This window comes from Lotus japonicus, chromosome 1 (genome assembly GCF_012489685.1).
Source record: "Lotus japonicus ecotype B-129 chromosome 1, LjGifu_v1.2".
NCBI classification, from domain to species: Eukaryota; Viridiplantae; Streptophyta; class Magnoliopsida; order Fabales; family Fabaceae; genus Lotus; species Lotus japonicus.
Window position 1 is genome coordinate 37,055,306 of NC_080041.1, and position 13,253 is coordinate 37,068,558.

General features: G+C 38.6%; 1 protein-coding gene across 1 annotated transcript in view; it reads left to right on the top strand.

The window, feature by feature from the left end:
• LOC130734599 (DExH-box ATP-dependent RNA helicase DExH14) overlaps nucleotides 1–13,253 on the top strand; it is a 47,222-nt gene that overhangs the window by 3,728 nt on the left and 30,241 nt on the right. Inside the window, exons 10-26 of the mRNA XM_057587087.1 lie at nucleotides 1,212–1,283; nucleotides 1,386–1,502; nucleotides 1,589–1,750; nucleotides 2,436–2,501; nucleotides 2,617–2,769; nucleotides 2,858–2,941; nucleotides 3,125–3,199; nucleotides 3,284–3,415; nucleotides 3,504–3,569; nucleotides 10,732–10,797; nucleotides 10,891–11,013; nucleotides 11,142–11,291; nucleotides 11,822–12,034; nucleotides 12,389–12,544; nucleotides 12,629–12,853; nucleotides 12,934–13,035; nucleotides 13,141–13,221. Of these exons, the coding sequence (XP_057443070.1) occupies nucleotides 1,212–1,283; nucleotides 1,386–1,502; nucleotides 1,589–1,750; nucleotides 2,436–2,501; nucleotides 2,617–2,769; nucleotides 2,858–2,941; nucleotides 3,125–3,199; nucleotides 3,284–3,415; nucleotides 3,504–3,569; nucleotides 10,732–10,797; nucleotides 10,891–11,013; nucleotides 11,142–11,291; nucleotides 11,822–12,034; nucleotides 12,389–12,544; nucleotides 12,629–12,853; nucleotides 12,934–13,035; nucleotides 13,141–13,221 (2,043 nt within the window). The remainder of the gene's footprint in view (nucleotides 1–1,211; nucleotides 1,284–1,385; nucleotides 1,503–1,588; nucleotides 1,751–2,435; nucleotides 2,502–2,616; nucleotides 2,770–2,857; nucleotides 2,942–3,124; nucleotides 3,200–3,283; nucleotides 3,416–3,503; nucleotides 3,570–10,731; nucleotides 10,798–10,890; nucleotides 11,014–11,141; nucleotides 11,292–11,821; nucleotides 12,035–12,388; nucleotides 12,545–12,628; nucleotides 12,854–12,933; nucleotides 13,036–13,140; nucleotides 13,222–13,253) is intronic.

Sequence of the window (13,253 nt, forward strand, 5' to 3'; positions counted from 1 at the left end):
GATGTAGGAGCTTTTTAAGATAATTTTAGTATTTTAGTAATTTTACTTATTTGTAATTAGGATCTTTTAGGATCTTAATTATTTTTTGTTAGGAACTTATTTATTTTCAATTAGGATCTTTTATTTTCAATTAGGATCTTTTAGGATATTATTTATTTTTCTATTAAGATATTTTCTTTTCCTATTTAAGCACTTGTAAGGCATAACCTATGGGAGTTTTGATTGATAATAAAATTTAAGAGTTTTCTCTTCTTCTCTGGTGGATTCCAGTGTATTTTCTAGGGTTTTAGCGCTTGCTAATTTCCTTTCTGGTGGATTCCAGAAACCTTTTCCTTAGGATTTGCGCTTGCAATCCTAGTACGACTTCCGCTGCATCAGAATCTGAAATCTTATTAACACTAGTAACTGAATACACTTGATGCTCTTTATATAGAGCCCATTAGCTTCTACAAGAAGCTCAGTAGCTTCTACAAGAAGCTTTACAAGTACATGACAGCTGTAACAGTTTAACTGTTAACAGAAACCCTAGGTAACTGAACTTCAACTAACACACTAGTATAACTAGTGTGTACCTGAGATGTATATCTCTCTAATAAGGTGAAGGAGGAGGGGGGGCTAAGCAGTCGATTCACCAGTTGCAGATGATAAGTGAGAGTTTCTGGGTTTGTAGTACCCAGATCTATCCAAGCCATGAATATTAAGTAACCCATAATGGAATTTTCCTTTTTTTTTGGCTGAAGTGATAAAATTAACGGGAAAGTGATAAATGATGTTTATTTCATTTGTTTAACTTAATGAGTATTCTTATGGTCAGGAGTTTGATTGTTAGATCTCTAGAGCAACTGTAGCGATTTATTGTATTTGTGTTCATGGTGTTGTTTTATTGTTTTATACTTTTGTTTGTGCTTTTTCATTTCAGTTCTGTGAAGTGAACTTATTATCCATGAACTGTATGCTATTTTTATGAATAATGTTATCTTCACACCTCAAAAAAGAGGTGTGGAGAGGTGGAGGAAGAGAGAGATAGGAAGAAAGGAGAGAGAAAGTAAAAATGTGATAGGTGATTTGATTGATAGAGAAAAGAGAAATAGATTGAAATGAAGGTGGAAAAGAAGTGGAGAGGTGTGTATATATCATAATTTTTATGTCAATAAAAATATGCTTTTCATAACCCTGAAGAAATCCTTCATTCCTTGATGACTTGTATGCAGATTGGACAGCACTTCAAGGATGGTTACTTGCATAAAGATGAATTTAAGATAGTTTATGTTGCTCCAATGAAGGTATTTTGGTGCTCTAGGGTCCCTTCTCTTTCTATTTCTCTATTCAGCTTTGCCTTTTGTTCATTGCATTGGTGTGTGATTTTAAGTTATTGCCATTTCTAGGCTTTGGCTGCAGAAGTGACAAGAACATTCAGCCAACGTTTATCTCCGTTAAATATGACTGTTAGAGAGCTTACTGGAGATATGCAGCTCTCTAAAAATGAACTCGAAGAAACTCAGGTTTCTTGCTATGAAAATTCCATGGCTAGGATTTCCTTGCCAGCATGTGAACTAAGTTTCTTGTTTTTGTTCATGGTTTAAATCAGATGATAGTGACAACCCCTGAGAAATGGGATGTCATTACTCGCAAGAGCAGTGACATGTCACTCTCAATGCTGGTGAAGCTATTAATTATTGACGAAGTGCATCTACTCAATGACGATAGAGGTCCCGTAATAGAAGCTCTAGTTGCTAGGACCCTACGGCAGGTAAAATCATTCAGTATGTTTCTAAATTTTAGCAAGTTCTGGTAAAGCTAACATGAAGCATTTCTGTACCTGGTGAATTGAGCTTATGTAGAGAAATCCAGACTGGTTTCTTAGCAATGATGTTTCTTGTGTTTCATTTTTCCCTAGTTTAAAAATTAAATCTAGAATTTTGATTAGATAGGCACTTCTGGCTGGTGGCTATGCAAAAATGTAGTTTTTACGAGCAGAACGAAATGTTTTTGTTTTCTACAATCATTTATTTTAATTGCATTATATAAACTTCAAATGCAACTATTAGAATTATAAGTTACATCCACACATCACCACAAAATCCTAAGCTTAAGGCAATGGGTGTGTGTGTTCTTTATTATATATACACTTGTACACTAGCTAATATACCAAATGTGGGACTTCTTTGAGTCTCCACTTGGTGTTCTCTAATAGCAACATATTTATAGGCTTATAATGAATCTTTAGATATCAATTTTTGTTTTGATGATATCTTAAAGATAATTCTTTTGGTTTCGGTGTAATTTATATGATATGCCAATCTGTGCAGTGGTGCTATTCCTACTATGCTGTGGTGTCCACTACCGCTAAAGCCATTTATTATATTGTATTTTCCTACATCACTACATGATAATTTGCTTCTAATTGAACAAATTATTCTTTCTTTTAATCTCAGGTGGAGTCATCTCAGACAATGATACGCATTGTGGGCCTTTCAGCCACACTACCTAATTACCTGGAGGTGATTGGTCCGAATAGAATATACTTGTTTTTATTAGCTTTATTGACTTTGAGGTTCTGTATGGTTGAAGTATTGCTGGACCTTACCTGCAAATTCTGACTATTCATTTCTCCAGGTTGCACAGTTTCTAAGAGTTAATCCAGACGCAGGTCTTTTCTTCTTTGATTCTACTTATCGTCCTGTACCTCTTGCGCAACAGTACATCGGAATAAGTGAGCAAAACTTTGCAGCCCGTAATGAATTGTTGAATGATATATGCTATAAAAAGGTATTGTTACATTTTTGTTCTCTTCAAAACATTATGAATCTTGCAGTGTTGGCTAATTTACTAACCTTGGTTCTTTTGTTTGAGGCAGGTTGTTGAATCTATTAGGCAAGGTTATCAGGCAATGGTATTTGTCCATTCACGAAAAGACACCGCAAAGACTGCTCAGAAACTGGTTTGTCATTTATGTTCATATTATTTGATCTTAAGTTCTTGGTCCTTATATTGATTGTTGGAACCATGATTATTGTAACTATCATAGGTATATCACTTCTGTGTATGAACAGATTGCACTATTATGGGCCCAATATTTTATTTTTAGTATCATCAGTCATCACTTGTATGCCATGCTCAACAGGTTGAACTTGTACAGAAGCATGAGGAATTGGAACTCTTTAGTAATAATACTCATGCGCAATATTCCTTAATGAAGGTGGTTAGAGTAAACATTTATTTGAAAATTTCTTGTAATACTTATGCTTCTCTTGAGTTCATAATTCTCTCTTATCTGTTACAGAGAGAAGTTGTCAAATCAAGAAATAGAGATGTTGTTGACCTGTTTGAATTTGGCATGGGCATTCATCACGCTGGGATGTTACGTGCAGACAGAGGACTTACTGAGCGGCTTTTCTCTGATGGACTTCTGAAGGTAGAGCATATGCTCTCTGTTTTTCCAGAATAGACCCTTTTAGAAATTGCTAAAAGTTTGCATCTAAGCATGCTTTTTCTGCTTTTAGGTACTTGTCTGTACAGCAACTCTGGCATGGGGTGTCAATCTACCTGCTCACACAGTTGTCATAAAGGTTTGAACCACAATTGCTCTGTATCTTATTTGTTTTTTTTTATATTAAATATGATTCCATTTCATCAATCCGTTTTTTGAATTGTCGAAATTTTCATGTTGATCATGTTTTCAAATTTCAAATATTTGGTTATGGCTTAATTGCAATTTTGGTCCCTGACGTTTACCAATTCCACGATTTTAGTCCCCCACCTAATTTAATTACACGGATGGTCCCTGACTTTGCTGGTCGTCTGCAACGTTGGTCCTGCCGTTTATTTGTTAACGGAGGAGGCTTACGTGGATGTCCAATTGGAGAGAGAAAGAAGGACTGAAGAGAGAGGGAAGCATGCGAGTTGCACGTGAGACCTGCAACGATCATCTTCTACCCTCTTCCTCCTTAAAAAACAAAGCACCGTGAGGAAGATGTTTCGAAGCTTGAGATTGAGCGAAAAAGGAAGAGATAAAGAACGAATGAGTCCCTGGAGGCAAGGAAGAAGATTGAATCAGTTGCTGGTCTCTTTCTCTCTCCAATTCGACTTCCACATCAGCTAAGTGACCATCCACGTAAACCTTCTTCGTTAACAAATAAACGGCAGGACTAATGTTGCAGACGACCAGCAAAGTCAGGGACCATCCGTGTAATTAAATTAGGTGGGGGACTAAAATCGTGGAATTGGTAAATGTCAGGGACCAAAGTTGCAATTAAGCCTTTGGTTATATATAAGTTGAAAATCATGTGTCAAAATTTCAGGAATTGGATGAAAAGGGGAAATGTTGCTAGAGATCTGTTAGGGTCATTAGTATCACAGCATTGAGAATTTGAATGGCTGATAGATATTGTTCTTTTTTAGTAAAAGAATATTGTCTTTAGATAATTCAACAAAAGCTCAAGTGGTAGGAGCTGAGGGACATATGGGTTGGGTAGAGGGAGGTCCAGGGATTGATTCTTGGTGGGTGTAATTTATCATTCCGATGTACCAAAAAAAAAAATAGAACTTGTGGGGGAAGGGCTCTAGGTGGAATATGTCAAGTTGTATGCTTTTAGTGTGTTGAAATTCTAACTGAATTGTAAACTGAATTGTATTTCTGAAAAGTTGAGTTACAATGAATAGCATTTAGCTATTTATAGAATCAGAGAAGCTTGCGTAGCAAGCTGTTACTAAGAGAGAGAGAGAGAGAGAGAGAGAGAATCAGTTACTGTGTAACTGATTCTGTTACACCTAATAACTAATTCTGTTACAGATTGACATGTCAGCAATGCCATGTCAGCATGTGACTACATATATCCTAATACACCCCCTCAAACTGAAGGTGGGTGAGAAACTAGTTTCTCAGTCACATTAAGTTTGCTTCTAAGGTCTTCAAAACGAGTAGGAGAAAGTGCTTTGGTGAAGAGGTCAGCAAGCTGATCAATGGAAGGAACATGATGAACAAACAAAGACTTATTCAGCACCTTCTCTCTAACAAAGAAAATGTCAAGTTCCATATGTTTGGTGCGGGTATGCAATACTGGATTATGAGTTAATGCAACAGCTCCCATATTATCGCAGAAAATTCTGGGAACTGTGAAGGGAACATGCAGCTCTTGTAACAATGATTGAATCCATAGCAACTCAGCTGAGGTATTAGCAAGACTCCTATATTCTGCTTCAGTACTAGACCTGGCTACCAAAGTTTGCTTCTTAGAGGTCCAAGAGACAAGATTAGGACCAAAGAAAACACATGACCCTGAGGTGGATCTCCTGTCATCAACATCAGATCCCCAATCAGCATCACAGTATGCCACTAGAGCTACTGGAGAATGCAGAGAACAAGGCTTGATATGCAAGCCATGATGAATTGTACCCTTTAGATACCTCAATATCCTCTTAACTGCCTTCCAATGTTCCTCCAAGGGCTGACTGAGAAATTGACACACTTTGTTGACTGAAAAGCTTATTTCAGGTCTGGTAAGAGTGGCATATTGCAAGGCCCCAACTATGGACCTATAGAGTGTAGGATCTGCAAAATAATCTGCTCCATGCTTGCTTAGTTTGGCACCACTGACCATAGGTGTAGAGATGCCTTTAGCTTCAGCCATGTCTGCTCTTTCAAGAAGATCACCAATGTATTTGGTCTGAGTAAGTAGGAGAGACCTATCTTGCAAGTGATGGACTTGAACACCAAGAAAATAGTCTAACTGACCCAATTGTTTTAAAGCAAATTCAGAATTAAGCTTTTGAACAATCTCTTGAATAAAGGGCAGAAAATTCCCTGTGATAATGATGTCATCTACATAGACCAAAATATAGATGATACTTGACTTATGATGGAAAGTAAAGAGGGAAGGATCACAACAGCTTGCCCTGAACCCAAATTTGATTAGAGCTGTCTTCAACCTATCAAACCAAGCTCTTGGAGCCTGTTTGAGCCCATATAAAGCTTTGTTCAGCTTGCAAACTAGGGTCTTGTCTGCACTTTGAAAACCAGCAGGCTGCTGCATATATACTTCTTCTTGGAGGGCACCATGAAGAAAGGCATTATTCACATCAAGCTGGTGAATATGCCACTGTTTAGACACAGCCAAGGTAAGAATCAAACGAATTGTAATAGGTTTAACTACAGGAGAAAAAGTTTCTGCATAGTCAAAACCTTTCACTTGATGGTATCCCTTAGCCACAAGTCTGGCTTTATACCTATTAACTGAGCCATCAGCATTTTCCTTTATTCTAAACACCCACTTGCACCCTATAGGATGTCTTCCCTTGGGAAGAGGCACCAAAGTCCAAGTATTGTTGGTCATGAGAGCTTCATATTCAGACTTCATAGCTGCCAACCACTTAGGGTCTTTAAGAGCATGCTTAGTGGTTGTAGGTTCTGCCTGTGCTAGAAGCAAAGTGGGAAAAAGCCTTGGCATAACAATGCCAGACTTTGCCCTGGTTTGCATGGGATGCACATTAACCACTGGTGGAGGCTGAGAAGACTCAGTGGCAGGAACTGAATTGGAAGGTGCAGATGCAGTGGTTGCTGAACCAGAACCAGGAACTGGAGCTGCTGGAGTGGCAGAACTGTTGACTGCAGAAGCTGGACTCTGCTGTGGAGACTGAAGTGGTGCAGGAGATACTTGAGATGTGCTGCCAGTAGACTGGGAAGATTGGTGACTAAGAACTGGTTGCTGCACATGAGGCACAGAAGTAACAACAGGAATAATAGAGGAAATATGTGCATTATTGGAATCAGGACAAGGAGGAGAAAATAAAGTGGTGTATGGAAACTTGAACTCATTAAATTTAACATCTTTAGAGATGTAAATTCTACCATCAGCTGCTAGGCACTTATAACCTTGATGAGAGGAGGAATAGCCAAGAAACACACACTCCTTAGACCTAAAGGACAATTTAGAGGAATTGTAAGGCCTAAGATGAGGATAGCATGCACTTCCAAACACTCTAAGGATAGAATAATCAGCAGGAGTGTTGAAAAGCTTATGGTAAGAACTGATGTTATCCAAAACAGGAGTAGGTAGTCTATTGATTAAGAAGGTAGCAGTAAGAAAAGCATGGTCCCAGTAGGAAGTAGGCATGTTAGCACAAGCTAGAAGAGACAATCCAGTTTCTACAATATGGCGATGCTTCCTCTCAACACTACCATTTTGATGGTGTGTATGAGGACAAGTAAGCCTATGATTAATGCCTAGTTTCTGAAAATATGGGACTAAAGGTTTGAATTCAGTGCCACCATCTGTTTGAACAGATTTGATTTTTAAACTAAACTTCAATTCAGCCATAGCTTGAAATTGAAGAAAAACAGAACTGGTATCAGACTTCCTCTTAATTGGATAAATCCATGTAAACCTTGAATAAGCATCAACACAAGTGAGAAAGTAAAGATAGCCAGTAGAAGACTCAATGGAGGCAGGACCCCATAAATCAGCAAAAATTAATTCTAAAGGTGCAGTATATATAGTAGTAGAGGAAGATGAAGGCAATCTATGAGACTTTGCAACACAACAAGATTGACAAATGTTATATTTTGATTTATGAGGAACTGGTATCTTACAAGTGGATAGTGCTAATTGCAGAGCCTCATGATGAGGATGCCCTAATCTAGAATGCCACAAGTCATAAGCTGTGGGACTAGGTACATTATTTGAAACTGAAACAGAAGAAGTAACTGCAGAAGATGCAGGCTTGGACACTGAGAAGGCAGATGGGGCAGAAACTGGAGGAGAACCCTTGTTGAATGTTGAAGAGTGCATGCCATCAAAGGAATATAAGCCATCTGGACCAAGAGAGCCTCGGAGAAGAGTCCTAAAAGTATCCTGAGATTTAACAGTGCAATGAAAAGGGTGAAACTCAAAGAAAACACCATTATCCTTTGCAAATTTGCTAACACTAACCAGGTTTTTAGTAATATTAGGAACTAACAATAGGTTTTTAAGTTGAAGAGTAGTGTGTGTGTGAAAGGGAGAAGAAAAGGAAGCTGAACCAATGGATGTGATAGGCAAACCTTGACCATTTCCCATGTACACTTGATCATTCCCAGTCACTGACACACAATCGGAAACTGCAGAAGCATCATGAGTAACATGATGAGTTGCACCTGAATCTGGAAACCAATTTCCTAGAGTGGAAGGTGCAGAAGTTAGCATAGCTTGTGGTGCACGAGGCTGTGGTGGTGGAGCTCGAGGATGGAAGCCAAAACCAAAGGTGGATGATGCTGGAGAAGCATATCCATAGCCAGGGGCAAACATTGCACCAGATGCAAGGGGAAAACCAGATCCACCAGCAAAAGGCATGCCAAACTGTGCAGGTGCACCAAAAGGTTGAAATCCACGAAAAGGTGAGTATCCAAACTGAGGCATCATGCCATAAGATGAGCCAAAACCATAAGGAGAAGGCATAGGTGTGTTGGAAGACACGTTTGGCTGAGCATTCTGTGCAGGGGAAGCAGAGTTGCCTCGATGATAGCAGATGCTAGCATCATGACCATACTTATGGCAGATCTGACACTGAACTGAAGATCGATCACCACCGCGTCCACGGTTGTTGTAACCACCACGTCCACCGCGTCCACGGTTGTTGTAGCCTCCGCGATCGCGATTGTCACCGGAGCGAGAACGATCATCATCGCGATCTTCATATGCACGATCCTCTGAATCAGTGCGAGAGGCGTAATGAACCTCAGATGCGACTGATGAAGGCGGAGGAGGCGGCGCTGGTGATGGCGCAGGAAGTGGCGCAGACGGTGGCGCTTGCGGTGGCGCTGACGGAGGCGCAACTGCCTGAGCAAGGAAAGCAGACGGAGAAGTCGCAGGAGTCTGACGCGAACGCATACGCTCCAAACGTGCTTCGTGTGCGATGACCATAGCTTCAGCTTGCGAGATCGAGCACGGAAACTCGCGACTACTCACAATAGTCATGAGATGACTATACTCCTCAGGAAGGCCATCGAAAATCGCTTCAAGATGCTCACGATACGTAACCGGATCTCCAATCGAGATCAAAGCGTTCACAATGGATTTGATACGCTTCAGATAATCGGAAGAACTCTTCGATCCTTTGGTGATGGATCGCAACTCAGATCTGAGTTGTGTGGACTGAGCAAGCGAGTGTGCGTGGAAGAAATCAAGCACTGCTTCCCAAACCTGCCATGACTGAGTACAATTCACAACAGTAGGAAGAACAGTAGGTGAAAGAGACGATAGAAGCCAAGTGAACAACGCTGAATCCTGTTGTTCCCAGGCTTGATACGCAGGATTTTCAACCACATTCTCACGATCCTCATCAGTGAGAAAACGAAGAGGAATCTGCGGTGCTGTGAGAAAACTCTGCAAGCGATGAGTTCTCACAATTCCTTCTACGTGTTGCTTCCATGAGAGGAAGTTCGTATCATCAAGCTTCAAGGTGAGCTTGTGAACCAGAGAAGAAGCACTCAACGATGGTTGAGCCACTGGCACAGGAGCTTCTGGAGCTTCACCAGCCATGGTGAAGAAGAAGAGAAACCAGAGAAAAAAAAAAGATCAAGGATCGTTCCCTGCTCTTGATACCATGTTGAAATTCTAACTGAATTGTAAACTGAATTGTATTTCTGAAAAGTTGAGTTACAATGAATAGCATTTAGCTATTTATAGAATCAGAGAAGCTTGCGTAGCAAGCTGTTACTAAGAGAGAGAGAGAGAGAGAGAGAGAGAGAATCAGTTACTGTGTAACTGATTCTGTTACACCTAATAACTAATTCTGTTACAGATTGACATGTCAGCAATGCCATGTCAGCATGTGACTACATATATCCTAATATAGTGAGAGTAAATAAGGGGACAACTTTATTTTACTACAACTTGTTGAGATGACACTTATATTTTTATGTATTGTCCATTTGATCTAGTTCCACAACCTTTGCAATTTTCTTATCTAATTACATTCTAGAATGCAGCTTTGGTCCTGTTAGCTGTTTCAATCTATCTGTTTCTCTTATGTGTGCGCTGCATGATTTTGCAATTGCTGGTCACGGTTTAGTTTCCTGCTGCAGATTGTTAAAGATAAAAAAACATTTTTCTGTACCTGCAACGGACAGCTTCAGTTCTTAATCTTAGGGCAGTTAGTCCTTAACATTAATAAAGCCTCTTTGGCCAGCTAGTTAAATTTTTTATCCTCGCAATTCTCATTTCTGCATAAATAAATTGCAGCTTTAGGTCTTATGATCCTGTGCTTGATCTACCCTCGGCTTAAAGTGTTTTTATCTGAGGGCAAGTCTTAGAGTTTATACTTATTCCAAGGCATCCCCTCGCATCTTAAGCACGATTAGGAGAGTTGGTCTGTCAGATATTTTTTGTACTTTCCAGTATGCAGTTGCTTTTGACATGAGTTTACAACAACCCTTGCCTCCAGGAATAATTTTTTGCTTTTATTTTTTAATAAATTTTATAAATGTTCTGTTTTTCTACAAAGTGGATTTTGAAACAAAATCCTAGCGCTGAAGCATAATGTTGTGGTGGAATCTTATCGTGCCAATATGTAAAACTTTATTTAGGTAGCTGCTGATCATATTCCCTGTTATCTCTAGTCAGCAGCTTGGTTTTATATTCTTGTTTTTTCCCCAGGGATTCTGTAATAAGTTATTATTTCACTAGGTCCTTGGGGCCTTGAATTACTTTTGCCACTTAATTTGGATATTTATCTGAAGGTTGTTTTTTATTCCAGGGTACCCAATTATATGATCCAAAAGCTGGTGGGTGGCGAGACCTGGGTATGCTTGATGTTATGCAGGTAAAGCATGGGGTTTCCTGTATTTGGAAAATATGAAGTGCTTACTTTTTTTTATATTAGCGAAGTTTCTGTTTCTATGATATTTTCAAGTAGATATTTGGGCGAGCTGGGAGACCTCAGTTTGACAAAAGTGGTGAAGGTATCATAATTACATCTCATGAGAAACTGGCATATTATTTACGACTTTTGACAAGTCAACTGCCTATAGAAAGCCAGGTAATGATCATAAAATAGTTAGTCATTTTCATGTGTACTTTGAATCTTTGCTGGTGCACAACATCATGCACAAGATTTTCTTAATGTATTTGGGATTGTGTACCCTGACTTCTTTGTATTTTTTGCAGTTTATTACCTCGTTGAAAGATAACTTGAATGCTGAGGTGGCATTGGGTACTGTAACTAATGTTAAGGAAGCCTGTGCATGGCTTGGTTATACATATCTTTTCATAAGGATGAGGATGAATCCGTTAGCATATGGTATTGGTTGGGATGAGGTACCGAACTTCAAACTTTTCCTTTATTTAAGTTCAACTAGTTCTATAATGTATTTGTGAATTTAGGATTATCTATGGCATATATATATAAGTAAAAACAGTAACAGGTTTGAAACACACGAGTGAGTGCCCTGGATCAGGACCTAACTCTGTTATTAACAACTGTCTAACTGACTGCTAACAGAATACAAACTGAATGGGTAGAAATAGTAGACTTTGTCATTTTGAAAAGGGAGTTTTTGCATGGAAAGAAAGAAGAGGTGTTGAGCGACAGGATTCTTGAACATAATGGAAAGGTTGATAATTAATGTTTGTGAGGGAAGAATATAAATTATAGATACCACAAAATAAAATAGAAGGTTAATAATTTGCTGCATTTCACAGATTTTTAGCATTGAGTTCCTCTCACTTATCATTTGGAAAAAAAGTATTTTGGGGATTGTGTTTATGCATTTAAAGGTTTTCTAATGTTAAGTTCTTATATAATGTCTGGAGTAACACATGTTATTTCTTGATCCTCCATGCTTTAGGTGATGGCAGATCCCAATTTGAGTTCTAAGCAAAGATCTCTTGTAATTGATGCTGCACGTGCACTTGATAAAGCAAAAATGATGCGGTTTGATGAGAAAAGTGGCAGCTTTTACTGTACTGAGCTTGGTCGTATTGCAAGCCATTTTTACATTCAATTTTCAAGTGTTCAAACATACAATGAAATGCTGAGACGCCACATGAATGACAGCGAGGTAGTAGATTGTGATATATTGTAAAGAAGGTTTTAATTACTGTTGAAGATTCAACCTTGCTGCACGTTCTTGGCGTTTTTTTTTTCATTATTTAATGCTTGTGATGATACCTTGCCCTGCATATTTTTATTAATTCATCCTTTTTTCTTTTATATATATATTTTTTCTATAAAAGGTGTTATTTTACTTTAAGAATATATATATATTTATTTGTGATTTATCTTGTTAATAATTTATTTTTCTTTAAACTTACAAAAGCAGTAATCCTGTGGAAACATGTATACAGTCTGACTGGTTCTTATATAATTTATAATTTTCCTTTTCATGTTCTTGTTACTTTTTCTGTTGTTCTAGGTGATTAACATGATTGCCCATTCATCTGAATTTGAGAATATTGCTGTTCGAGAAGAAGAACAGAATGAACTAGAGATGTTGGCACGCACATCATGCCCTTTAGAAATTAAGGGTGGTCCTTCAAATAAATATGGAAAGATTTCCATTCTCATTCAGGTTGTGTTCTTAAGCTGTTGACTTTGTTTACCTGTAAAGATACCTGAATAAGTGCATGAACAATATATGGCTTGTTGTTTGCAGTTGTACATATCTCGAGGCTCCATAGATTCTTTTTCCTTGGTATCTGATGCTGCATACATAAGTGCAAGCTTGGCTCGTATAATGAGGGCTTTATTTGAGATTTGTTTGCGAAGAGGCTGGTGTGAGATGTCACTGTTCATGTTGGAGTATTGCAAAGCAGTAGATCGCCAAATTTGGCCGTACCAACATCCTCTTAGACAGTTTGACAAGGACCTTTCTGCTGAAGTTGGTCCTTAACCACAGTTTTCACTATATTCACTAGCTAGGTTTCATACTAGTGTCTGATAGTACTTTTTGGTTCTTAGATATTGCGGAAGCTTGAAGAGAGAGAGGCTGACTTAGATCGCCTACTGGAGATGGAGGAAAAAGATATTGGGGCGTTAATTCGTTATGCACATGGAGGAAAGGTATGTCCCATTTTAGTAGGATGGTGTTCCCAGATTTCCTTTGGACGTGGGTTCAGATGTTGAAGAAATGTTGATTATTATTTTCTTATCTCTGTTATTTTTCAGTTGGTCAAGCAATTCCTTGGGAATTTTCCATCACTTCAGCTATCAGCAACTGTGAGTCCAATAACCAGAACTGTCTTGAAGGTAATTCCACACTGACTAATCTTTTCCAGACT